This window comes from Botryllus schlosseri, chromosome 12, assembly GCF_051294905.1.
Source record: "Botryllus schlosseri isolate E-star chromosome 12, Bs_hap1, whole genome shotgun sequence".
Classification (NCBI taxonomy): domain Eukaryota; kingdom Metazoa; phylum Chordata; class Ascidiacea; order Stolidobranchia; family Styelidae; genus Botryllus; species Botryllus schlosseri.
The window spans coordinates 6,073,816-6,100,046 of NC_137247.1; the positions used below are offsets into that span (position 1 = coordinate 6,073,816).

The 26,231-nt window shown below is 42.8% G+C and overlaps 1 protein-coding gene across 3 annotated transcripts; it reads left to right on the forward strand.

The window, feature by feature from the left end:
- Nucleotides 1-4,240: 4,240 nt before the first annotated feature.
- LOC145452850 (trinucleotide repeat-containing gene 6C protein-like) lies at nucleotides 4,241-25,913 on the forward strand. Of its 3 annotated transcripts, none has more exons than XM_080330984.1 (16): nucleotides 4,241-5,934; nucleotides 7,339-7,448; nucleotides 7,737-7,770; nucleotides 7,965-8,066; nucleotides 9,434-9,606; nucleotides 9,666-9,815; nucleotides 11,069-11,152; nucleotides 13,239-13,435; nucleotides 16,665-16,816; nucleotides 17,709-17,759; nucleotides 20,002-20,231; nucleotides 21,435-21,509; nucleotides 22,598-22,682; nucleotides 22,763-22,821; nucleotides 23,065-23,250; nucleotides 23,440-25,913. In XM_080330984.1, the coding sequence occupies exons 1-16, from the start codon at nucleotides 4,281-4,283 to the stop codon at nucleotides 23,791-23,793; spliced, it is 3,696 nt and encodes a 1,231-aa protein (XP_080187110.1). In that variant the 5' UTR covers nucleotides 4,241-4,280; the 3' UTR covers nucleotides 23,794-25,913. The 3 variants fall into 3 exon arrangements, with proteins under 3 accessions (XP_080187110.1, XP_080187111.1, XP_080187112.1); XM_080330985.1 differs by having other exon boundaries at nucleotides 9,434-9,597; XM_080330986.1 differs by lacking the exon at nucleotides 7,965-8,066.
- Nucleotides 25,914-26,231: the final 318 nt, after the last annotated feature.

Consider the following 26,231-nt stretch of genomic DNA (forward strand, 5'->3'; position numbering starts at 1 on the left):
GAGTTGTAAAAAGTGTGTTTCACATGACATTAACTCAGAATTGAACAGAACTGAACTGAACTTGGACTCGGTCTCGAGTCAAAACACCATGACTCGGACTCGACACTCTACTCCGTGACTTGGACTAGGACTTGACTCGGTGATGAATTGAAAATGACTCGACTTGACTCGAGTCAAAACTATAAAAGTAAGATTGACTTGTGACTCGGAACTCTGTGACTTGGTTACAACCCTGAATGCTGCCAATGCTCATGGTAACACATATATCAACTTTCAACATTTCCTTGATCTTATATAATAACTGACACTACAGTGCAAGACGGACTGCATGCATGCGCCATGTCCTGGCGCGTAGTCAGCCGAAAAATAGGGTGGAGGGGGGGGGGGAATAAAAAGGCGGGGTCGATATTTTTTCGAATTTACTAATATAACATCAATTCATTAGGGTTAAGTGCATGCGTAAATTACGATTATATAATATCCTCGTTTTAACGAACTTACGCGTATGATAAGCTTGCCAACGGCAACGAGTCGGGAAGTCTTGTAAGTTAGCGAATCCCTGATCCATCCCTGATCTATACCCGCGCTCCCCAACGCGTATTACGAGTCTCCGTGACGATTTGCGTAAGTTAAAATGTCCGAGTTGTTAAGGAATCTGTTCTATAATGGCACCGATTTTAGTGGTTCAAACCTTTCTCATCTTTTATAACTCAAGCCTTGACGCTCATCTTCTGCTGCTTATGTTAGAAGTATTAGCGGAAATCAATTAGCCTACGCATCGTACGCATACGCACAATCGCACATTTTGCGGACATTCGCTGTCATTCAGTTTCGCAATGTCACTCTTTAATCACAATCGCTAATCGGCATACACGTAACGGCATTGTCTCCAAGCCATCGGGAGCCAAAGCAGGGGTCGGCAACCCCCAGGACGACAACCATGCTTGTTGCAAAACGTGTAACATAAGTTTTCAAAATGGAAAAAGCTCGTAGACGACCTCAAAATATTTTCTAACTCAACATAAAACAGAGTATTTTGGGGCAGATTTTAGTTAACTTGAACTTTTTTCGCGCTTCGCGCGAATTACCTTGACCTAGTGTCTTCATCCAAATATCGTATGAAACCGTTTGTGCACTGTGCAGCCTGTGAAAGCGCGACTATCTTATATGAACCAGCGTTTCCAGGCTAGGAAACACACGTTTCAGGCATCATGCGACTCCGTGCGCTGTGTGCGCTTCCAAAATGATCGGAGGCGATAAACCATTGAACAAAAATAACAGCTGCATGTTGGCCAAAACGTTCGACATTGATAGGTCCACAGCAAAGGCGCCGAAATGACCGGCACGAATAGTCCAGCGCCCGCAGCTAGAGCACCCGTTTGAAATGAAACCCATAACGGAAAATAATGAGTCAGGTGTCAAAATGCGAAGTTGGAATTGTGTTCGTCTCACGAAAGGAAATATTGTTTTAGTTTCGTCTGATTCGTGTAAGCGATTCCAATATATATGGAGCAACGGCAACCTTCGCCTCTATACCGCGATCTCTGCGGTGCTTTGCAGACATATCTAGTGTCAGACCGACCTAATTCTGACATCAAACCGATTTGCGTGATACAGAGGTCGGCACATTTGCATCATCAGGCCATATCATCGAAACATCTTTGATGGGTCTGTCACTTATTGGCTATGACTGAACACAGTAGGCCTAAAAACGACCAAAAGGCAACCACAGAAGATCGATCATATGCGGCCAAAATGAAATGATGCAAATATCAGGTACTTTAGGTCTAGTGCTGTAGCGACCAAAATTAATACCCTTCACGGTTAATACTGTAAGAATCACTGACGTAACCGATGCCGTTGCCAGCTGCAGGTACAGGTGATTGGTGGGATTCATTGCTCGACAGGTTGTTCCGCCAGTTATAACTATAGTCATATTTTGACATTTTAGCACTTTAACACAGGAAAGGTTGCCAACAACAACAACAATCATTGGGTTATAATTTTCATCAACAAGTTACACACAATGTACAATGCGGTGTAACGAACAGATAGGAGGATGCCGAACGACACGCATCAGTAGCGATCCTTTACTCTGACATCCACCTCGGCCTAGAGTGCCCGCGATGTCACAGTTCTTTTCGACGTTGATCTTTTTTGAAGCCGCGGTCCTTTCTACTAGTTCTTTCCATTCCTTGTGAGTGCTTTCTTTCTTCGGGTCTTTTTTCTGGGCTTTTTTCTGGAAGAGGAGCCAAGATGAACCTCCGATGGGAATAGAACCCTATCCACCGGCTTAGCAGGCACTTTGTCGTTACCACTACGCTATCTCCCCTGCGATAGTTAGGCCAGCGATGATATCTTTATTTCGTACCATGCCTATTGCAGATGTGATTGTGTAAGCCAGCGATGATAACGTGCGTACCACGCCAATGCAGATGCGATTGTGAAGGCCAGCGATGGTACAGTGCGCACCGGGCCGATTGCAGATGCGATTCTTCAAGCCAGCGGATTAGGCTTCTTTGCGACAGGCCAGCGACGATTGCCGTCCGCGCCGCAATCAATGAGCTAATTTGACATCTTGGGATTCGGGCAGATTGCTCCTCATATAACTAAGCTGTGTTGGACGGTTTTGGATTCTCAGATATCGAGATCCCCTCGTCATCAACAGCGATGGTCAAATTCCCAAATTTCAGGATACGAATCTATCCGGATCCGACTGACAATTGGAAATCCGAAATAATCCGGCTTGTGAATTTCCAATTCGGAATCCGAAAAAATCCTGCCACACATTCTAATTATTCATATTTCAGATTCGACCATCAACGCAAATTCAAAATCCGGATCCAGTCCGGCTACGTTAAAAATTAAGGAAGTCCGGCTCCGACTCCTGAACCTAAGTGTGGCCATTCCACTGAGCTATATAAACACGAAAATAATAGAGCCACTGATTCTGATTTTTTGTTAATTTTTCAATGCTTACATTTAAACAATGATGTAGGCCTATATACAAAACGTGGATAATTATTTGCAATTTATTTTTACGAAGATCGATCCCAACATTGGCATATTGCTTCATGACCATAATCAATGATAAATATGTATATCATCGCCATAACTAACAAATTAATATAATATCCATAATACACCGTAGTTGAGATTGAAAATGAAAGAAATACATCACAACATGCTCGAGAAAATTAGCATGGCTCACTGTACCGTGTACATATACTATATTCATTACTTAACTGTATTCACAATACTCGATTTTTATTATTAATAACAATTTTAAAATTTACACGAATCATATCAATTGACTCGCGCAATTCACAGCGTAAGCCATTTGGCAGGGTCAACCGAAATGAGCTAAGCACATTTTTGAGAATCTTTTCCGGCAATCATATAATTGCCGCTAGCGGCGCCATGCGAGATTCCGTTGCGGCTGTACGGCGACTGTCATGTCATCCCAAGTTCAAGAGGGTTTTGCGTTGTTTTATTGCGTAGCGCGTCCGTTTATTCGATCAGTAAGTCTATGGTTATAACATCAATACACCCTATAAAACTATAATTGTGTTATTTTCGCCTAAATAAGATTGTGTTGTAATTTGAACACGGTTGCGTTTCTGCATTTCACAAGTCACCCCCATTTCCGCTGAAAACTGAAGCGCAAAATGAACTATTCCGGTAGAGCAACTCTTCGAAATGAAAGCGTATTTCGTGGATACCTTTGCAATAACTCTAGTAATTGGTGATTTATCGATTCATAGTCTACGTGGCTCATAGCTGAGTTGGTTTGTCTATCACAATGTTGGTCCTTAACTGTAATAATGTAGCTCGCTTTTGAATGTCACAATGTGAAGACAAGGGTTCATTAGCTATGTCTTAACGTGGACCATCCTTGAAAATTTCACATTGTGAAGTATAGTTGTCGGATTGGTCAACTTTAAGAATTCCCTAGTGCACTCAAGTAGACAAGTCCTATATATATATAGGATATATCCTAGTAACACACTGAGACACTTAAGAGGCATGAATGTGGCACTATAATATGAGTTAAAAATTTTATATTATACTTGAACAAAAACTTTTGACTTTGACAGTAGCATGTGATTTTTCTACCCATTTACGGATGCACTAATCTAGTGTTTGTTGGATAGGCTATACACTATACAGCTACAGCATACAATGTACAACGACCGACTATGTGGCATCTGCTACTAATGGTATGATTTCATTCCCACAGGCTAGAAAATGTATGGAAGATATTTTTGGCTTGTTCTAGAATGAGTTCAGGCACTGGTCGGCAAACACAAAGCACTGGAAAGTTACCATACGATGACACTAGCTGGGGTGGTCCCAACTCACGAAACAGCAATCTAAGTTCGCCATTATCGAATCCTGACAACTGGCCAAAGTTAGGCGCACAACAAGGTGAAACACAACAGCAAAAGTTCGCGGAGAACACAAACAACATGCAGCAACAAGCGGAACCCACGGGATGGGGACCGCCACCTAGTAACCCGCCTGCTTCGGGATGGGGCATGCCCCCTGCACAGCAACAGACACAGCAGCAGGCTAATCCCACTGGGTGGGGAGCGTCTGGAAATGGGAATAACAGCTGGTCTCGTCAACCTCAAATAGACAATGGTACATCTTTATGGGGTAAGCAGAATCAGTCCGGGAGTGGGTGGGGTGCCACCGCACCCGCACCAGCCTGGAACACTGCCACGCCAGACAATAACCCTGACCCTAACGCGGCACCTCAAGTTTCTAACGGGACACCGCAGGCCGAAGAGAGGAATACACAAGCCCAACAGAATTCACACAGTTCAAATAGTGCTACGGCCGTACAGCAACAGCCGGATTCATGGGCTGCAGCCGCCGCTGCCCCACCTGCCCACGCACAGACAGGTCAAGCACCGCCTACAGCCAGCACAGAGAAGCCACCGACTAGTGAGCCTTCAGAGCCCGCTACGGTACCCACCCCTCCACAATCGGAGCAAGATCGAGGCAAAGACACAGACAGTTCTTCGACCTCGTCGGGGCCCGTGAACCCCACCGATCAACTTCAAAAGCTGGTCAACTCGCACGAAGGCTGGGGCAAGACCCCGGTCCAGCAGAATACCTCGTGGAATATCACGGAATGCCCAAATTTTGTAGTACTGCCGCCTAATAAAACTGGTACTGAAGCTTGGGGTAAAGCCTCTGCCGCAAAACCAAATGCAGGCTGGCAAGGAGCAAGTGGCCAACCCAACCCAGACAACGCACAGCCACAATGGGGCGCCGCACCCACCAGCGCTCCGCCGGTCCGCGGATGGAACAATACCCCGACACAGTCACCCATGCAGCAGCGTCCCCCTTGGAACCCAATTCAACAAACGAACCCGAGACCCCCGCCGCAATCAGGATGGGGCGACTCGCGTTTACCTTCTCCCGCGCCCGCGATGAACCCTAACAGGTGGGGCACGCCGAATAACCAAGTCCCCAACAATGGCACGCAAAATTGGGGCAACCCCGCCCCTAATGTTCAACAAGCCGGGTGGAACAATGCCGGATCTGGAGATGGTAGTGCTGGCTGGGGAGCAAACGTTCAACGTAACCCTCCGCCCCAGGCAGGGAATCCTAATTGGAGCGTACCGCCCCAAAGACCAGAAGGTAACTGGAACCAACCTAATATGCAAAGACCGTCGGGCTCAGTTGATGACGGCACGTCAGCTTGGGGCGACCCGAAAACGTATAAAAGTGTGAATTTATGGGACAAAAAATCGATTCCGAGTTCCAACCCTGCCGGTAATGAAGTCGCTCAAAACAAGCCTGAGTCTACAGGGTGGGGGAACCCGCCCGTGCCTGGTTCGAATAACAAGCAGGCCTCTTCCGGGTGGGGTGAAGTTAACCCCTCGAAGACAGTCGACGATGGGACGTCCAACTGGAACAAAGGTTAGTACGACATGTCCCCTTTTATCTGACTACAAAGAATGTAATGCTAGTTTTACATCATAAAGATTATTTGGTATTTTTGCGATCAGACCTATTGTGTTGCACTTTATGATAATGCTTTAGGTAGATCACGACTTCACAGATATGTCAACGTGCGTGTTTTGGATGCTGCGTTACGACCAATCGAGGTTTACTGCCTTCCGCAGTTGAAAAACGTGCTGAAACTATAATTGTCGTTGATAAATAGATGTAAATTATCTCTTGGTGGCAAGGAGCCTATAATATCTGTACTCATAGATGTACTCCGACCATTAGAATTACTACTCTATTCAGATCCGAGTACTCGAATCATTGTGCTCAGCTCTAGTTTTGAGTAGAAAACTCAGCCCGGTTTGCTGATAATATGGAGTTTATATTGTACTTTAGTAGAATATCTCTGTCATACATTGGAGTTAAATTTATGTAATGTTACATGGTTTTAGGCTCAGTGGGTTAGAGAACTACAATATACGACTGGCGGACTAGTAACATTTGATACATTTATGGTTTATCGGAGTCTGGATGCAGGTTTTCAAGTATATTTCATCTCCAAACTTAGCAATGGCTGTAAAGCTGTTAAAATAGCTGCTGTAGTAAATGCTCTGTTCAAGTAAATGGCACTAGTTTATGTTGGGTTAAAGTAAGTGCTGACTTCTGTGACACATCAATTCTCCATTCAGGCTGTAGCTGACTTGATGATATCCCGATCCCATCGTTATAGCCTGGTTCTGCATTAGTATACACTTACTGGTACCGAATAGACAATTCTCTCTCTCTATGAAGATTTGGAAATGTATCTTAAGCTAGATGCTATAATAATTTTTGAATATTGGATGAATATATCGGGCCTATCGGTTAAGGTGCAAGTTATCCGTGTCGACGCTCTTGTTGGGAGTAGGTTTCTCCGATGCCTTCTGTGTAGGTGTAGTATCTCGGTACGTTATGGCTGACAATGTATTGGCTGATAATCTATTGTCTACTTACCCTCTGTGGAGATATGTAAATGCGTGAAAGATCATTTCTGGATGAACCATTGAGCATAACGACAAGGGTACACTTGTGTGCCACTATGTCGGTAATTAAATTGTAAATTTTCGGCATTGTACTTTGGTTTGTTATATATGGGTTTGATAAATTGGGAAATTGTGCTTGTTTGAGATTTGAATAGCTCCGAGTAGCCCAAATGCTAATTATAAGCTTGTTCATTGGCCTTGTTACATCGGTCTTGCTGTATGTGGTGCAGAGATTGCCGCATTTCCTAATTATTGCTATTTGAACGGAGGCCATGTTTTCAATTAGGTAGCCTACTACCTATAATGGCACTGGCTCATTTGTCTCTTTGTTCAGTACTTTCTTCTTTTGTAGGTGGGTCCAATTGGGATCAGAATGCCGGATGGGGCATCAGTAAACCAGACCCTAACAACGGCTGGGGTGGAAACGCAGACAATCAATCGTCACAATGGGGACAAGCAGATGTAATATAGTTTTTTTCATCTTCCTATATGTACCACTTGCTTTATTCAACAGGCTGTATCATTTATGCATCACTAACTAGGCCAATTGCGTTGATTGATTGCCAGGGATTAATGAAATATGAGTATTGCGGCTTTGTGTGACTCAATTTAGTCACCACCCACTGTGCTGTAATTTTTGAAGCCTTATGGAAGCACATTAGTATTTTGATTGATGCGACAAGTTGGCGATGATCTTGCATCTAGACCTTGTAATATGTGATGTTCTAACGAGCTTATGTTAATTTGTAGAATGACCCGTCGAGGACAAAAAGCAAAGATTTCGGTGAGTATCTTAATTGATCGATTCTTCAGGCAATTTGAATAGTCGCAAGTGCTTTTTGTGTATCGTTCGGTTTCGGTTATAATCTATTGCAAAAAATTCCCTGTGCTTTATTGGACCTGGGAAGTGACCCGTCTCTGCCAACAGCCCGTTAGGCGTCGACTCTAATCGCAGCGTCTCTAATTTTGTTGTCGAAGGGTTTGCCGGGGTTGATCGTAAGACCAGTACCGGAAGCGATAATGTTTTCGAGGAGGGCCAATTGGAGAGAAATGTTAACGGAATGATTAATGATATTGGAAGTAAGAGAATTTCTTGGACTGCGTTAACGGCTTCCTTAACACGGCCTGCACTGTGCCTGCTGCACTCGTTGATTGATTCCAAATCGTGCTTGCTGCGTTTTCGTAACTGTTGTGCGCACGAAGTTATTTGTACTGTAGCTGGTGGCCGAGAAAGTCAAAAGTAGACAATGTCGCAAGTAGAAGTGTCGAAGACTTGTTGCGCTGTTTCTAGACCTATCGGCAACTTGACCTGATAACGACGATGTTTTTAAAGGACTTTTGGTACCGAAATAAAGTTAAAGATGCCTTGTCTGTCTTCAGTCCTGCACTACATTCGAAGTTATGAAGTCTATATGTCTATAAGTTACACCGACAAGATAGTGTAAGGATGGAATGTCCGGCTTCTTGATCGGTAGGTCATGGGCTCGATCCACGCTCGGGTCAGACAAAAGACATGATAAGTAAAACTGGTATCTGTGACTTCCCCGACACACTCAGCATTAGACTTTCCGCTTGGCACTCAACATCACCGGGACAGCATGGAGGGGTGGTGCAAGACTTAGACTGCCTTACAAGAATAAGTTATGCACCTCCGCTGTCCAGCGGCATATGCACATTATGCACTCATGGTATGTATATGCACAGATCGGGTGTATATGTACCATGAGTCTGTGTATATGCTGCGACAACATCAAATAACAAAATATACAACGTCCTAGTTCGAATTCGGATGCTATTTTCCACAATAACGACGGGCCGACAACAAGTGAAATGCGAGATGATTAGGAAAATTTATGCCATTAACTATACTCACCTCACCAACTGTCATAATATATGGACAGATTGCGTGTGCTTGGGCTGCTTAGTATGACCAGAGTAGAAGTGGTGAAAACCCCTGGTGTACGCGAGGCAAACTGAAAACGAGTAATCACCAAACCAATCGCAGGCAGGCACTTTCATTAACAGACAAAACTAGTAATGTTTCCTGTATGCCACAAACACTAACTCGTTCTAGAATCTTAAAAATATCTCTCGTTTGAGTTCTTCATAGCTCGAGTAATACTTTTCTTCTCGATGTATTAGTTTCAAGTCTTTTCAAACGCATTTGCTTTTGTTTCTAGTAAGTAGACAGTCTTCTTTAGCATACTAACTTCACGCAAATACTTGATTTGATGTCTTCCTTCCGTGAATGTACCATTTTCAAGTACATTCAGCACTGCATGATGCGCAGTTAGGTTCTGCTTACCTGATTTGTTTTGAAGTGAAAAGTAATCGCACAGTCTTCACATATTCCATCTTATTTACCTGAGCAGTATTCTGATGATAATTTATAGCATGCAATCGTTATTTGCTCGTCATCTCTCCTCTCAAATGTGATTTTTATTTAGATGTGGCCGGATATAGACAGTACGGTGGTTTACCGCAAAGCAATTCCAAAATGCCTGGTTTGAACGGTCCGAGGCCGTTGAACAACTCATCGCAAAATCTCATGGGGATGCAGAACCAGTTCCGTCAGCCCCCGCCCCAGCTGCCGCCCCAACTTCAAGGCCAAGTACAACAAGTACACCTCCCCTCCCGACGGGCAGGAGACCGTCTTCAACGGCGCTTTTTCCGTTACAGATCAGACAGGCTGTCATGAACGGCATCATTCCTCCGGAGATAATGAGCCCGCAGCTGATGACGCCTCAGCATCTCAATCATGTGCAGAATCTCGTTATGAAGACGCAGGACTACCAAAATCTTTCTTCAAGAATGAACGCGCTCCATAAAGTATGTCTGGGTTCTTCTAAATTCTGTAGTTAGCTTTGAAAAATATGCAGTCTTCAAGTCATCTGAAGATTTCTTTAAAGTCGTGATCGACAGCACTTTTTAAAAAGTGCTCTGAAAATACCAAATTTATAATCTTTAATGTGATGTAGAGTAGAGATGCCATCATATTCTTTGTGACCGCATATAAGCTGCGCACTTCAACTTTCCTTCCTTACTTCTCGAAGCCTAATACTCATTCAGAATCGAGTCAGGTACTCGATTTTACTCAGCCCTCCTAGTAATAGATTGTCTGTAGAGAAATTCAGTTTCCTTTCGGTGATTTTGTTGATAGTTGTGCCTCTGCGAATGTTTCTAAGATGTGATTACATGTTTGACCTGCAAAGAACGCGATGCAAATGTGTGTCACCGTTTCACAGTTTGACTATTCTGACTTGCAATGTCAAACAGATTATGGATTGTGATTGGAATTCTAATTTTTGTTTACCTAAAAAACGAAAGATTTTGACCTAAAAAATCGGAATTTTGACATTTTTTGACCTTGAAAAACAATGTTGACAAAATATGCAATAAGAATGTTGACTTTGTAAACAATTTTTACAATTTTTGGACCTAACGCTATAATTTTGACAAGATTTTGACTTTTCCTGATATTTTGACAAAATAGCCCTAGTTATTGGTTTCTCTGCTTTGGAAATTATGTGGTTCCTCGATTTCAACATTTCATAGTTTAGGTCTCCGACAAAGTACCAGAATCGACCAATCGATAGCTTTTGTCATGTTTCCTCTAAATATGTCTGTTGATATTAGTACAGCCTAGTTTTAAAAGAGATTTGGAGGCATATCGTATCTGCTGTTGGCTATATCTTATCACCGTTTTGGACAAGACTCATGGGTGATTATGTGGAAAATTTCATTGAAAATTTGTTTATCTTAGAGGCTGAACGCATACAAATTATAGGTTGAGCTGCGTTAGCTCATATTGGTAACTATCTGGACAATTTTGAAACTGAATAGACTTATCAGGAAACAAAGGTGTGTGTCAAACCGATATTTTGTATGATCTCTTTTTTTTGTACAATTGTACAATCCTATGTTATTAATAACATTGCATTGTCATCAATTTAATACGCATAGCTAGTATGGTCAGTGTTGTGTTATATGCAAGGGCTACGATACTGTATGACGTCTGTAGCGTCGACTTGCAGATGTTTCCATCGTCATCTTGTGGTAACGGGCTGCTTATTTTCAAACAGCAAATGAACATACCGTCGCAAGTGAAGAATCAACAGTTTGAACAAATATCAAGAGGCCTGAAACAGTTGCAATTGCAGATACAGGTGGGTTGTTTTGATGGGTTTCCCTTTCGAGGTGTTGGTGTCTTCATGTTGTTTTTCCAGAATCCTTCAGAGTGACTAGCCTAGCTCTTAGCTACGACCTATGACTCTGGCTTACATAGGGTATAGCTAAGTTCAAGGCTAATTCCACCCTAAGTTGCATTCTCTAGCGACATTCGACACAAGACTTTAGACTTCGCGACCCTAACTATAACTCTCTGCTGTAACAACTTGGAAAGTCGAAGTAACTTTCTTAATTCCCGTTACCAATGGGGTTACCATGTCCTCTACCACTTTTGTGGTCTGGCAATCTCACTTTTGTCATTTGTAAAAGTGTCCTACTTTCCGGATATCAAAATATGGTAACCCTGATTACCAATAAACGAACAAACTTGAAGTCCTGGATTTTTGCCCTAAAAATGTATGACTGTTCAGTAAAATTTCAATATTCTGTCTAATGAAACTTCAAAAACCTGCATTAGATCATGATAAACTTCTGTCATGCACACAGAATACCTAGAAGGTATCTGGCAGTTTTGAAATTTACACGATTCCTTTCCACTTTTGTGTCTGTTAGTAGCATTTACGGCTGTGGTTAGACCCAATGAAGGGACCCCCCTGGTATCGCCATGTAATTTAAAGAGGTACGGAATAAAAATACAATCTTATTCTAAACGCGGTATCGATCTCTAACTAGAATGTCGCGTCTGTGTAATTTTGAAACTGCTATATTATAGCTATTGATTTTAGCATGATATAAATAGTGTACTTGTCTGGAGCTCAGCCAAGTACTGTCATTCTATATTAAGCGGGATGCAATAATTGCGCGATATTGATACTGATTAGCATCGATCACATCTGGTGTGTTTGCATGCTTTTGCGATTGCGCCTACTGTTTTCATGCGAGCAGATGCTCGGTCCCTGTTTTTTAGGTCTGATGCTGGTTTTTCTGATTTGATGTCTTTTCCCAGGCTTAGTCTCGGCCCAGACAAGCTATATCAGCAGGAATTGAGAACTTCCGTATATGTTGAATAATTAGGTTGGAATTAACTGAAAAAATCGATTCCATTTTCCACTGTGGAAGGTTGTTTACCTATGTCGGCTGTATCGCAGCATATGAAACATCTGGTACGAAGCTAAGCTACGCACTTTAGCAAAAATAAAATTTCTTCGAAGTCGTAATCAACCCGTAGCACAGTGAAAAAGTGCAATGAAATAGGATGGATCGGGATTTGGTAAAGTAGCAAGTAATCTGTAATGTGACGTAGAAATGGCGTTATAGCCTACTCTTTATGGCAGCAAAAAAGTTATATATGCCAGTATGCTATATATCTATCAGTGCTTTTCAACCCTTTTTTTCCCGCGGACCCCTTCAGACCGTCATGAACCCCAGCGGTCCCCTCCCCTAGTTTTAGTTTAAACTTAGCTCAATTATTGTGCAATTATCATCTGTCTCGTGCAAATATTACCTGTAGGCTGGTGATGAAGAGTAACAAAATGACTTTTCTTCATAATAATGTCATACTATATATGTAGTTATTCCGGAATAGCGGAGGCTATGTATATCACAGAAAAAAATGTTTTTTTGCAAACAAATTTTCTTGAAAACCTCATGAAAACATCTCTAAACAGCGATGTTTGTATCAGTAGGCTATTGGCAATTCAAACGAGTTTGCTCAGTAGAATATTTAATCTCAGACGGCCATTCTGTTCATGCGGGTCCTGAAGTTTCGAAGCGAAACCGCATCGTGATTTCTCTTAATTATAAAAATACAAATTGAGTTGTCAACCATTTTGCAAATTTGGAGGTTTTGCGCACCCCCTAAAAATGCTTCGCGGACCCCCGGTTGAGGACCACTGCCCTACGTATTGAAACTCCGCACGCCATTCATACCGTGCCTAGTACTCGATTCAGAATCGAGTCGCTCAGGTATTGGATTTTGCCCAGCTGGCGCTAATCGGGATATGGTAAAATGCGCCTTATGTGCAGTAATTATGATTGTCGCTGCTACTCTTTTATTGAGTATCTTACGTTTGACGGTTTTTGTTGGAATTCCGATTGACCGTGTGCTGCAACGCGTCTTTTCAGCAACATCAGCGTGCACTTACGCAAAACCTGATGCAGAAGCAAGCCGAAAACAACAACCTAGGCGGGATGGGGCCCAATTCCGGCTTGCCCCCGTCGGCGATGCAACAGAACAACGCCATGCCCCCGAAGAATTCCAACATGTTCAACATGAGCGGCATGTCCCAGAATCTACCTAACCCTGGGAACGTGGGCAACAGGTTCGCTCGGCGGTTTTATCGTTATTGTGTTTTGGGGTCTCTTCAGAGGTAGAGTTCACAAACTTACAAATTAGAAATTCAATTAAAATTGGAATTTAATAGTATATTTATATTGAAATGAACCAGGATGTTTTCGGCTGACACTCGTCAGGGGTAATCGTCAGCAACTAGTGTCGGCCGAAAATATTCGGGTTCATTTCAATATGAATATACTATTCAATTGTATATTGAAGTTCTGCACAAATTAGATTGCCGGCATTTCGGCCTATTTAATCGTCAAGTCGTCCATGTCTGCCTCGGAGGCGAGATTCTGCCAATTTCTACGCATTCCTCATACTAAAATTAAAGAAATATCAAGTGTCGTTGTTCTCGAAGCAAAATTTATTTTTGTCGCATCTCTCGAACGCTGTTATGGAAGCCTGGTTACAATTCCTTGCTTTGGCCTCGTTAAATGGTAGTTAAATTGATTTTAGTCACCCTGTGACGGGGAAAGCTTCTCATGCCATTTACCAACTACTCTAATGCAACTTCGGTCCTATTCTGTATTTCTGTCTTCTGTATACTAGATAGCAGTAAAGCCTGTAATGCCGGCTGTCTTCTAATGAGAGGTGTAGAGAAATGGCGTTTTCACATAGCAATCTGTGTCTAATTGGCTGGACTGCGGTTTCAATAACCCACAGAAACCCTTAATTACGGGTAAATATTAGTACAAGCCTCCGTGTACCTTACCACATAATCAGTATGTTGCACCCCTATGCTGGTATTCGGTTCAGGAAAACTCTAAAATAGAGATGTCATAAATCTGTGGTTTTCTGAACAAAAATACGCTTGTATTCACCTGAATTTCGGAGTGTGCCGTGTGTAGCAAGTGCAAGGCATATGTCTGTTGATGATATATTCAATATATGCCTCATCTTCTGTTGTTGGGTGTAAAGTATTCAATTACTCACTGATCTATTGCCATCCACAATATTTCTATGTTGCCTCTACATGAAAATGAATCCTCCTCTGATGCTCTGGTCCCAATCATTGTGTCAGGCCATGGTTGGGTAGTAGTAATGCCTCTCTAATATAGTTGACCAAAAGTATGATCAGGCATTCAAGACGCATACAGGACGGGACCCGTTTTATTGACCGTTCAAGGTGTTGAAAGTGAATTCGACCTTGCAAACATCTAGTAATCCTCAAATATTTGTAAAATGCGCATTGATATAATATGCTGCAGACCTTACCGACACACCGAATATTTCATCTCCATGTCCTTATCCAACCAAGGTAGCCAGAAATTGCTATTTATGGAAATAGGGCTCAGACAGCCTGCCCAAACAAAAGACAACCGAATGGATGTAGTAGAGTGAATTGAGTTTTTTCATAGTTTGTAGGTAGGATGGAAGAAATCCATGAAATATTTTTCATACTCCTCCAATATTTCATAATATGTACAGAGCTTTGCTATGCATGAAAAGTTCAAATTTTTGTTTTTAATTGCAAAGCCAAGCTCACATAACAGTGGTTTAATATAGAATGGCCATCGCAGACGAACAGCCCACACGTTATCTGATAACCAGTGTTTTTTTTTGCACCGCTGGGACCCATTAGAAACCACTGTCGGTGCTATATGCAGGGTTGCTATTGACATGGATGGAAAACTAAGAACAGCTGGAAATTACGCGTGTAATTTGTAAACTTACTGAATACAAGACAAACTAAGGACTTGAGTCTTCGTTCTTCAAACTAAGCACAAATCTTATAAATACGGCCGGTATTGCGACCCTGTAGATAAGTCATTTCTTTAGCAAGTTATTAGTTATGACACTTGAGAACAGGATATGCCATGAATGATGCGTACGTATTGAGTAGCTGAATGAATTGACTTGCTTTCCTATTCTTGCGGAAAGAAAGAAATAGAATTGACATTTGGTGAAGCCTTATTTCCATCTCGATGAAGCGGTCGAGTGATTTTATCGACGTACAAGTCTGCTGGAACAGGAATTTTACTGATTTAATAGATAGCGGTGAAACAGCATAATGTCGTGCACTTTGCAGCATTCGAGCTTATGTTAGCATTTCGATTCAAAGTAGACACCGACTGCTTGGATTGGATCTTAATGCTGAGATGGTGATGTTTGTGTGACTACTACGCCTGTGCAATGTTTCCGTTGTTTCCTGTTACAAAATTAGCAACGGTAAGAGGTCATCGGAGGCCTCAGACGATTGTTAAGTACCGATATCTAATTCATGAGTATAAGTACAATGAAAATGCCTCTGGACAAATAGTTTGCGTTTGGTTTGCAAGTCTGTCGGCACACAGGATTCAAAGCGGTAGTTCTCAATCGGCGGTGGTTGTACGCGGCTTGCTTTGAGTGCTTTCTGCCGAACTCTATTATTGTCAAGATGACCATAAATACCATATCTCCGGCGTATGTGTTTTCATTGACTGACGCCTTCCAGTGAGACGCTAGATGCTGCAAGCTTATATTTGCGTATTATATTTATTAATATCCAGTTTGTTGTGGAAATAGGTTGTGTCTGAAAAGCCTTGTAAATGGGTGCAACTCGAAATATATGCATGCATATTGCATGCAACTCAAAATATATGTCGCCATAATTCACCCTGCTGTAATCCCCACATTTCGGAAGGCAAAACTTCGATGGTTGTGAAATCCAGTAGAGTTTGTACGACTTAACTTCAAAAACACCGTTTATTGAATTCTCTCTCTATCTTGGAAGCATTGTTTTTCAACTACATCCACTTTTTCTCGAACGTTTTTTCGGAAAAACCAATTACTTTTTACTATTTATGGTTTTGAAAAGTCTTGCGATAAGTTCGTGTCACTTTTGACGGTGAAATTGTTATAAAAACCTTGTGAAATGGTAATAGACATAACAGGGTCTGCTGAATATATATTTTCAGAGATTTCACTCAGTTGTATCGTGAATAGTCGTTCGCGTTAGTCGTGAATCTACATCTTGCAATTTCAAAGAGCCACCACCGATTGACACCCGAAAGATGACTAACCCTTGACTAAATATTTTTCAAAACTTGATCACTTTTCATATCTTGCATTGTGGGGCGTGTCTTAGAAAGAGCTTAGTTTCACCGATGTTGAACCAGTGTTCCCTGTGACCCCCAATCGGTATTTTGCAATCGAAAACCGGCCAAGCACCACCACCAATCCTAAGCCTTATCAAAAGCTTGTTACAAATGGACCTTGTTTTCTTGGTTCAGGGAGCAGCAGTCTCGTTTGCATTCCTGGAGAAGGCCGTCGGCCGGTTTCGATGCGGACATCGCGAATCCGAATTCTGTACTCAATCCGATGATGCAGCAAAGCATCAGCGAAATGATCGGAAACGCCGGGCTTCTCTCGCAGCCCGACCAGGGTAAGTTTTCGAAGTTCTTGTATTGGTGTTCAGCCTCGGATTTAGCTGAAGGTAACACGGGACCAGAGTTGGTCGCATAGGTTACTTGGACAATTCGAAAATTTTCGGCTTTTCAAAATTAGATTAGAATTAGAATTATATCTACACAGTTTTACTTAATCTTTAACGTAATTACTTGATCTGCGAAAAATTAGACATGGAATGTAGTTCATTTCATAGCCTATCAAATTATAGTACACATTTTTTTCAAATTGGACAAGAATTAGAATTATAACTACACCGTATTCTCGAAATTAGATTTGATTTGGAATTATAGCTACAGTTTTTTTTTTCCAAATTAAACTAGAATTAGAATTACTGAAACGTAGACATGGAATGTAGTTCATTTCATTTCATATCGAATGATAGTTCATTCTTATAAGGAAGAGAATGGAGAATGTCTGTACAGCAAGCTTGGTGTGTTTTCCTGAAGCATTTTCAGGAAAACCAAATATTAGATTAGATGCAAAACTAGAGTGTAAAAACATTTCATAAATTAGATTAAATTAGGATTAGATGACCAGCATTTTGCTCTAATTAGTCTAGTTGGCAACTAGAATTATCTAGCTGTCCAAGTCTGGCTGGTCAGCAGGGCTTGTTACTTGCAACGCTGACCGGGGATAGAAAAATCGAGCCCGTATATTCCTGGCCGAATTCCCCACGCCAAGAATGCTACTTCGTTTTTTGCCTTTGGTGGTATGGAAAAGAGCCGGGCCTACTCACTTCATTTTTCAATCGGACTGTAACTTCGAATCTTGAGACGCGCGCTCGCGTGTTTCGAACGCGGATGTCGCTTTGTCGCAGGAAACGGTCGATGACGATTGTGTTTTAAATTTCCTTTTGTCCTTCGCAGGCAACCTGTTTGGCCTCCAGCAAGACAGACCGTCTGATATCATGTCGCACGGTGAGTGTTTCATTTCGTGTGCATGGCCTAGACCAGTGGTTCTTAACCTTGCCACCAGCGCCCCCCAGGGGGCGCTGGCGATCTTGAAAGGGGGCGGAAACGCTCAGGGGGCGATATGGGGGGCGCTGGGCTCAGGGGGGCGGTATGGGGGGCGCTGGAGAAAAATGACTTCGCAGTAGATGATGTGGTGATAGGACATATCCTTAATGAGTATTCAGAGCAAATGAACACCGAAAACGTCGTTACATATAGCCTTCGACATACATATAGGTTTAATTATCCATGGGCGCCTAAATGACTGACACCGAATGTTCCTGTCTTGGCAATCAGAACCCCAGAAGACGAATTCCATCTGGCAGGGAAAAATTATATGTCAGTAAAGAAATATCAACCTGAAATCGTGTTCGTCTTTTAGTTTAGTACGATTAGGCGACAGGGATATTCCTGCTGGGCGATATCCCCGTTGAGCGATTCTATATTTTTTGATATTGCAGACAGGGGGTCAGGAAATAACATTATGCAACGAAGTCATACCAACGGGTTCGCCCGCCCGAATATGTTTAATTATTAGTAACGGGCCCTACAGTTTCCAAGAAACCTCACAATGTTCGCTTTAAGTTTTGATTAGTCTGCGCACACTCAACGACTCACTGCGCTGACCCTTGGACAACAGTGCGTAACGACTTAAAAAAGGTAATAACTCCGGATTTGTTGTGCGCAACGTAGATTTTCTGTGTGCAGAGACCGTGTCAGTACTGCGCACGTGCGCAGCTTAGAGGGAACATTGCACCTCACTCAGCTCTACCGGTAAATGTGTTTACGTGAGCAGAGAGAGGATAAAAATTGATCTCAATTTACATGCAATTCCCGGTGATATTGACCAATTCAATAATTAATTAGTGAATTTTTTCGCACTTCGCGCGAATAGGCGAGAATAGCTGCCTCAGTAAATGGACACCCAATGTAGATACCTAATAGGCTATCAGCAAATAGCGGACAGCCTAATGGGGGTCTGGGAGTGAAGTCCCCCGGAAGTTTGGTTTATCACCCGATGGGGCCCAGGACCAACGTTTTTAGTTTGTGGGGGGGGCTGACGAAGTGCTGTTACGGCCCTGGTAACGAATAATTGTACTTACGGGCACGCCCGAATATGTTTAATTGATAATTATGTGCCCTTTATTTTCCTATACAACAGCTCACTCAGTGCTACTGGTAAATCTGATTACGTGGGCCGAGAGGATAAAAAGTTTATATAGCGACTTATATATGTAATTACCACCTATTCATTAATGCATTATGGAAAATTTTGGTACTTAGGGCGACCAGGCCACACAAACTTTGCTGACCATCAAAATCACGATATGGGGTTCGTGGGGGCGAAGCCCTCAGAAGTTCGGTTTATCACGCTATGGGTGCGCAAGGCAATCGTTTTTAGGGGGTTAACGAAGTGCTGTTACGGCCCTCCCTCTTACTCATTGTCTTTATTACATTCCTTACAATATGAAGTTGGGGGGGGGGCGCTGGAGCACGATAATTTTTGAAAGGGGGCGCTGGAAGAAAAAAGGCTAAGAACCACTGGCCTAGACATTTAGTTAGACTATGGTCAATCCGATTTTTTAGTAGGCTACTGTGTGCAAGGTTTGCTGCCAATTTCAGGGGCGATCGCAATGCTGCTGACTTTGTCGTCGTTGGTTTGTAAATTAGCTTTATATAGCTTTGTGGTCTAGTATCTACATATATTTTATCATAGTTGCTGGTTGCGCATGCGTGATTTGTGATGTGTAAAGTCATCGTTAACTTCTTTATAGCAGAATGGTACGGTTCTTATTCTTCATCTGACAACAAAACATATTTATAAGACTTTCATATCTACTTAATTAATCTAGTTCTGCTACTGAATCGTTGCCATACCATCATATTTTGTCTAAAATAGAAATAAGAATTGGGAATTGCTAATTTGATACTGTAAATCAAGGTCAAGAAATACTATTTGATACAGATGATCAGATCTGAGTACCAATGTATTTATTTATCTGGATGTGGCGTTTTGAATGGAATCTGGAACCATAGTTTTATAGTATAGTTTCAGGTGCATGTGTTTTCGTTTTCATATATTGTTGAGCGTGTTATTGGCGCCTGGTTCGTAATACAATTTATTACAATAGCAGTTTGGAACTATTTGAACATTTTGTGACTGAAGAAATTACCAAGCGAATTATCAAATTTTCAATCTTTTCCAAAGAAATGAAAATGATGGACCCGATGATGGGGGCGTCGCAGTCTCTCGAGCAGGAGCAGGACCCCTCCAATCTGAAGAACATCCTGGCCGACATCGGCCCGCCCGAGTTCATACCCGGCAAAAAGTGGGCCGGCTTCCGGCCCATCGATCCCGAGATCGACCCGGACATCACGCCGGGCAGTGTAGCGAGCGCGAAAGCCATGTCTGTCAACACTGTGAAGGACATCGACCAGGTGAGAGCTCGAATTATTGAGAATGGGATTGGGGTGCGCAAAATTTGGTCAATGCAATGCCAGTATGGGGGCTCATCTTGTTTTTAAAGGAAATATATCTGCCTTACCTCATACCCTTTGAGATGCATTTGATGATTGTTAAGGTTAATGAGCTAGGCCCGATCCTAAAATTGATTGCTTTGCATTGCTCATAAAATGGTTTACTAGATATTCTATACGGCAATTTCAACTGCACTAATAGGGCAGGATATGTCTGGATAGCTTAATTGTAATTGTATGCATCAGACTGCAGACACACATTATTTCCAACTGATGGTATCATGATCTGTAATTTGAATTTTAAATGTATCATGAATTTTTAGTTGTGGTTGGTACTCGTTAGCCTTGTGTGTGCATTGACAAGTGCAATCTAAATATTTGTTTACGGCTTCAGTTTTCGTATAGTAGGCCTGTGAGTGTTGTGGTGCTGTATTTAACTCCAATATTTGATATGTTATGATGGAATGTAAGTTATGACCCATATGTCGCTACACCTTGTGATCATTATTTCGGTAGTTCGTTGAGGACAGTATAATATGATGGCATCTTAGCACTTACCTACATCCTGCTCAGTATCCGTTACCACAAATAACGACAGCTGTGTTCTTGGTCTATTTTCATTTTACTGCAACTTGCTATGCATTTTAACATCCAACTTCATCCTGGGATGTTAAAATAATTTATTCAGTATTCATGTACGCATTGCATTTGAAATTGCAAATCAATATAACCCCATTTATGTGTCACAGTGCGTTAACCTCAATGGCCGTCAAGTTCATTTTGGATAGCATTGCCCTTTTACAGCAACCGTCTGTTTAGGATTATAACATTTTATGTTCTTTTAGCAACGTTAAGAATGGTACTGAAGCCCGTGTGTAGCTCTTATTATAACCCAGTGGCGTATTCTGAAATTGGCATTGTGGGAGTGATCGGCTCAATGTGGCTTCCTGAATTTTTATGACGTTTCAGCCAAGGTATGACTGTGCTTCAATCAACGTTGTCCTTTGTGTGTATTTTATTGATCAAGGCAATCCTCTATTTTTGGTCGAGCCCGTCTATTTGATGGCTTCGACATTGGTTTACAGTTTGGGTATTTTCAATCAAAGAAATGTATTTTGAAAACGTCGCATTTCACTAACCAGCTGTTTACGTTATGTATTTTAGGTGCTTAACAGAGAGAGATATACTGTGCCACAGAACACCAGCACTGCCCTAACCGAAGCAGCTATTTCGTCAAAGGTAATTGAGTGCGCTGTTGTGTTTCGATGTGTTTCTGATTGGATTGAAGCCTTGATATTTCTGTCCTGACTTTGATATTTCCGAATTGTGCCGGTCACCTGTCAAGTTTTGCCGATCAGACAGCAATTTCGGAATGAAACCGCAAACATTTGTGCGAGCGAAATTACTGTGATATGGGACTCTTTCACTTCGTTCCCAAAACACTTTCTGTTATAAAATTTTTGCGTAAAAGCTCTTTAGTAGAAGTGGAATTAATCTAAAAATATAGTCACTCGAGTATTGACCAGTGGTAGGGGAGAGGAGGCCAAGATGAGACGCTTTTTTGATAATTCAACGCCACTCGAAGAGTAATGCCTTCTGAGGATTGATTTTGGTACCAATCGAAAGCCTGTGATCTGTACTACTAATGACTATGGCTTGAGTTATATTGAACAACATACTTATGGAATACTTGGCCCTCAAGAATCCTTGCTCAAATGTCTTAACTTATCCTCAGGTGAGGGTAAGATGAGACACACTGTGTTCAAGATGCGACACCAAGCAATTCTTGCTCATTACACCACCAATTCATCCCAAATGATGAATCAACTAACAACATCGTCAATAAAATATAATAATCATGAAATAATTCACTTTTAAAAAGTATTTGTACATCATATACAAATTTAAATGACATCTAAAACCAATTATCCATGAGATCCAGCAACAATAAGAGTTTCGTTATTATTTTGTCTTGTAATGTCACACATCTGGTAAACTACTGGATAAATAATACATTTTGTGTGCCTTCAACAGTAAATTTTGGATCTTGCGAGGCCTTCAATAGAAAAGCCCCCTGATACCCATGTCTCAACTCATGTCAAATCTGTTTGCCTTGTTAATATGGTAGGACTATAGAATGACATTATGGGAACAGCATAGGTGAAGGAATCTGTCCATCAGAAAATTGTTCTATGAAAAAATTGCATGTCTCATCTTGGCCTCCTCTCCCCTATTATCGGGGACTGCTTGGAAAGCCTCTCATGGAGCGCTCTCGCAGAACAGCAATGCGGAATAGCCGAGTTTACAGAGAGTCGTGACTATTTCAGAACCAGCCTGCACTTGCCTCTTCATTTGCCAATATCTCCAACGAAAACCCGGCGATGCAATCGGGGCCGTCGTCTTGGTCGTCAGGTATGATTTTAAGAATGCGAGAGCGTTTTATTTCTTTGTCTCGTTTACTTCCGATTTGATCGACCCTTGTCTTCTTTCAGGTCCGCGCTGGATGGAAAACAACAAGACTTGGATGGTCGTGAGTCAAATCAGCCCTCAGGTATGTGACGCGTCTCCGCGTCTGTGGACTTTGTACAGGGTCGTGGCTAATGTTATCTATAGATTCGATTGTGAAGGTTCCGTTTTTGGTTGTGACATTCATGTTTTGATTTCCTCAGCATTTCTGTTGTATATTGATCGAGCCGTGGCCATGTACTACTCTGTTTTGCCAAGACCTAGCTAGATACCCCTAGGCTCGCGACATTGTTTTTCCTAAAAAAATCACTGAATGTACCGTCGCCAGGTGGAATTGAGCACCCTCAAGAATCTATGCAGCATGAATCAGAAGATGGTCGGGTTTCAGCCGAGTTCGGTGCGCGGCATCGTGCTCGTCAAATACCAGTCGTACGGCGACGCGCTGCAGATGAAGAACAACTTGAACCAGGCGTTCGCGGGCATGTTCTCCATTGCACTCGGAAGCGACCAAGAGGTAAGGAGCCGTTTCGCGCTTTGCTTGACATCCTGGAAGTAGTAGCTTATTGATTTCAAAGTTTTCTGATATTTTCCCAAGTGTGAGCGTGGTTTGAGTGTACTGGTGCAGTGATTCTCAACTAACGGTACGCGAAGGATTACGTGTTACGGATTACGTGTTTCTAATATAAATCGAATGATATTTCAGGTGGCCGGATTCCTGAACAACGGCAGCAACTGGAATTCCGGCTCGTCGGGCCGGCGTCTCTTCAACCCGGTCGGCCCCATGCTCGGCAACCAACAGCCCGGATTTGGCGGCGCCCCGGTCATGCCTACCGACGGGACCGGCTACCCGGGCGGCGAACCGCAAAACCTCTGGTCCACCGGCGACAACGGCAGCGCCGCCATGCACAACCCGCAGCAGCAGTCCTGGTCGGCGGGCGGCAACCACGCCGCGGGCCGGCCCGGGACGGGCGGCATGTGGGGCGGGTACGAGCAGCCGCGCGGCGTCAGCCCGCACGGGCTGCTGCCTGAGAATTTGCTGGGCGAGCAGCTGATGTGATAACAGCGGGGGTGTTTGCGATAAGATGCTACTCAAGTGTGAGGGGATGTTTTTTTTGCTATTTTTCCCTCTGTCTCTATCTCTTTTTCTGAGTGTATTTCACACGTCAAAAGTCTGCCGTTACGTATCGAGCGGTTCTACACGCTGTATTTTTGTGCGATTTCCAGTGGTAAGGCAATTTTCGCGCCCTTTTAATAAGGGTATTTTGTGCCGACTGACGACTTGAAAAGTGTTGTAACGATCCTTTTACCATTTCGTTTCTAACTTTTAGTGAAAAGCGAATGATCGCTGTGTTTTAAACGGTCTTGTCGGCATTTACGTTTCTTCCTTTTTTCTCTTGCTGTTCGGCGAATTTTACGACATAGTAGCTATTTCTTTTTTTCCGCTTCCGTTTTTTTTCCATTCGTGTGTTTGTAGTGAACTCATCCGACCGCGGTCTGTCGGATTCATTTTTGTCGTGCGTCCGCGTGCTTTCTTCACCCCCCCCCCTCCAACACCCTAACCCGCCTGGGGTCTATCGCGGGCCGCTCGTTACCGCGTCGCAAAGTCTCCGTTACTATTTACGTGCAATTCATCGCCGTTGCCTACACACACACAATAATACTGCTTTTGTGCACATCTCCTTACGACCCCATCCGGTGTGTTTTTGTGGCCCCGTTTATTGGTTTGGTGATGTCGACTGATATTTTCGAGCGTTGCAATGTTGGAGTGTTTGTTTTCCCTGGTTTTCGGGGTGATAACGCGGTCTTGTCGCAGAACGTGCGACTTTTCCGACCGATTTCTTTATGGTGCTGTCGATTCGAGACGTAGGCGTAGTCCAGTTTGTGTCCTGTTAGCGTTTGCTTTTTTCTATCTTCCGATTTGTCGCTTTATTGCTCAGTTAACGCAAGTTCTCTCCTTTTGAAAATCTAGTGTAAGTTGTTTTATGCTACGGAGTAGCAGCTCTGTATGTCCAATGCCTAAAACGCATACGCGGATTCAAAATCCTCGAAGACGCGCATCCCGGGAATTTGTGTTTGACTGCCTGCTTTAAATTGGTTATGTGCGTATCGTGTTTGTTTGTAGTTGATGGAATTTTGTGCCGGATTCGCATTGCCAATCGGTTTCCCGACGTTTGAGCATGCGACACTTGAGCACGTGAAATTTTTAACCTAAAACATATAAACCTAAGCCACCATCGAAAACTACAACTATAAAACTTCATTTTACTCTGTTTGGTAATCATGCTGTGCAAAAGTGATGACCCTATTTTTAGTGATCACATAAAACTTTGGGCATTTAATAGATCGGATTGAGGCCGGCGATAAGGATTGGGTTGAAGTGATTACCATTTTGTTTAGTCTCAGCTGTAGGTGGTCCACGCAGCCATTCAAATATAATTAGGGGCTCATGCTAGAAAAAGATAAACGCTGGGCACCTTTAACCCACATGCTCGAGTGTCGCATGCTCGTGTGTCCACGGACATTACGATCAGATCGAATTACTTTTGGTCCAACACGGCATACGAGTCAGTGGTCACTATCCGCGGTTCCAATAAATCATTCATGAATTGAGCGATACGCAGAATTCTTCATCCACGAGATGAACCGTTTCCTTTCTATGTACGATCGTGACAATCTTGTGGTATCCGCGATATACGTTGCTTTGTGGATTATTATCGTTACCATTGTGCCCCCGCACCCCACCCCCTCTGGTCGGTGCCTGACGAGACCCGTACCGTGACGGTCGCCACACACGTGCATCGCTAGCGTGCGTTTTTCACTGTGTAAACTTGCTACCCACCCGTGGACTTTTCCCCCGCCAGCGCGTTTTCCGTATCTTTGCGAGTTGTGTTGTTTTGTCTTGTTGGCACTGAAGCGTCAAATGCCGTACCTAGCTTTCGTTTTGGACTATTTGACCGTTTGCAGTTGAGCGCTTTTTGTAATGATACTCTCCGATTTGATAACTTTCGAGTTGTATTTTTCCTCCAATCGCCATTAATATGTATTCATCCGATGCTTGCTCAGACACTCTTTAGCTCAGTCACTTACTGTGGGGTGTGACCGACTTGTTCCCGTGGCACTCCCTATTCTTCTTTGTATTATGATTATTGCCTTTACAATTAAACTCTCACAGTCTTGTGTCGCAAGCGATACTTGTTTTGGAGGGGGAAGGTGCCGCGTTTGACGCTAGGGCTTTTCGCATGGAAGGACAGAGCTTTAAGCAGAGATGAGCATAGAGCAGTGGTTCTAAAAGTGGGCGATTTGACGGTCTATAGGGCGACACTTACCGGGGGCCCCCTATAAGTATCCATCCGTAACTTCTGGGGGCCTCCGCCCCCCAGACCCCCCTTCCGCATCCGTTATCATTATCTATCTTTCACCACCGCAAAAGGTTTGCCCAAGTCCTGGATTCGGCCATGTCTGTTTTGCATGTGTGCAAGGATAAACTACATCAAA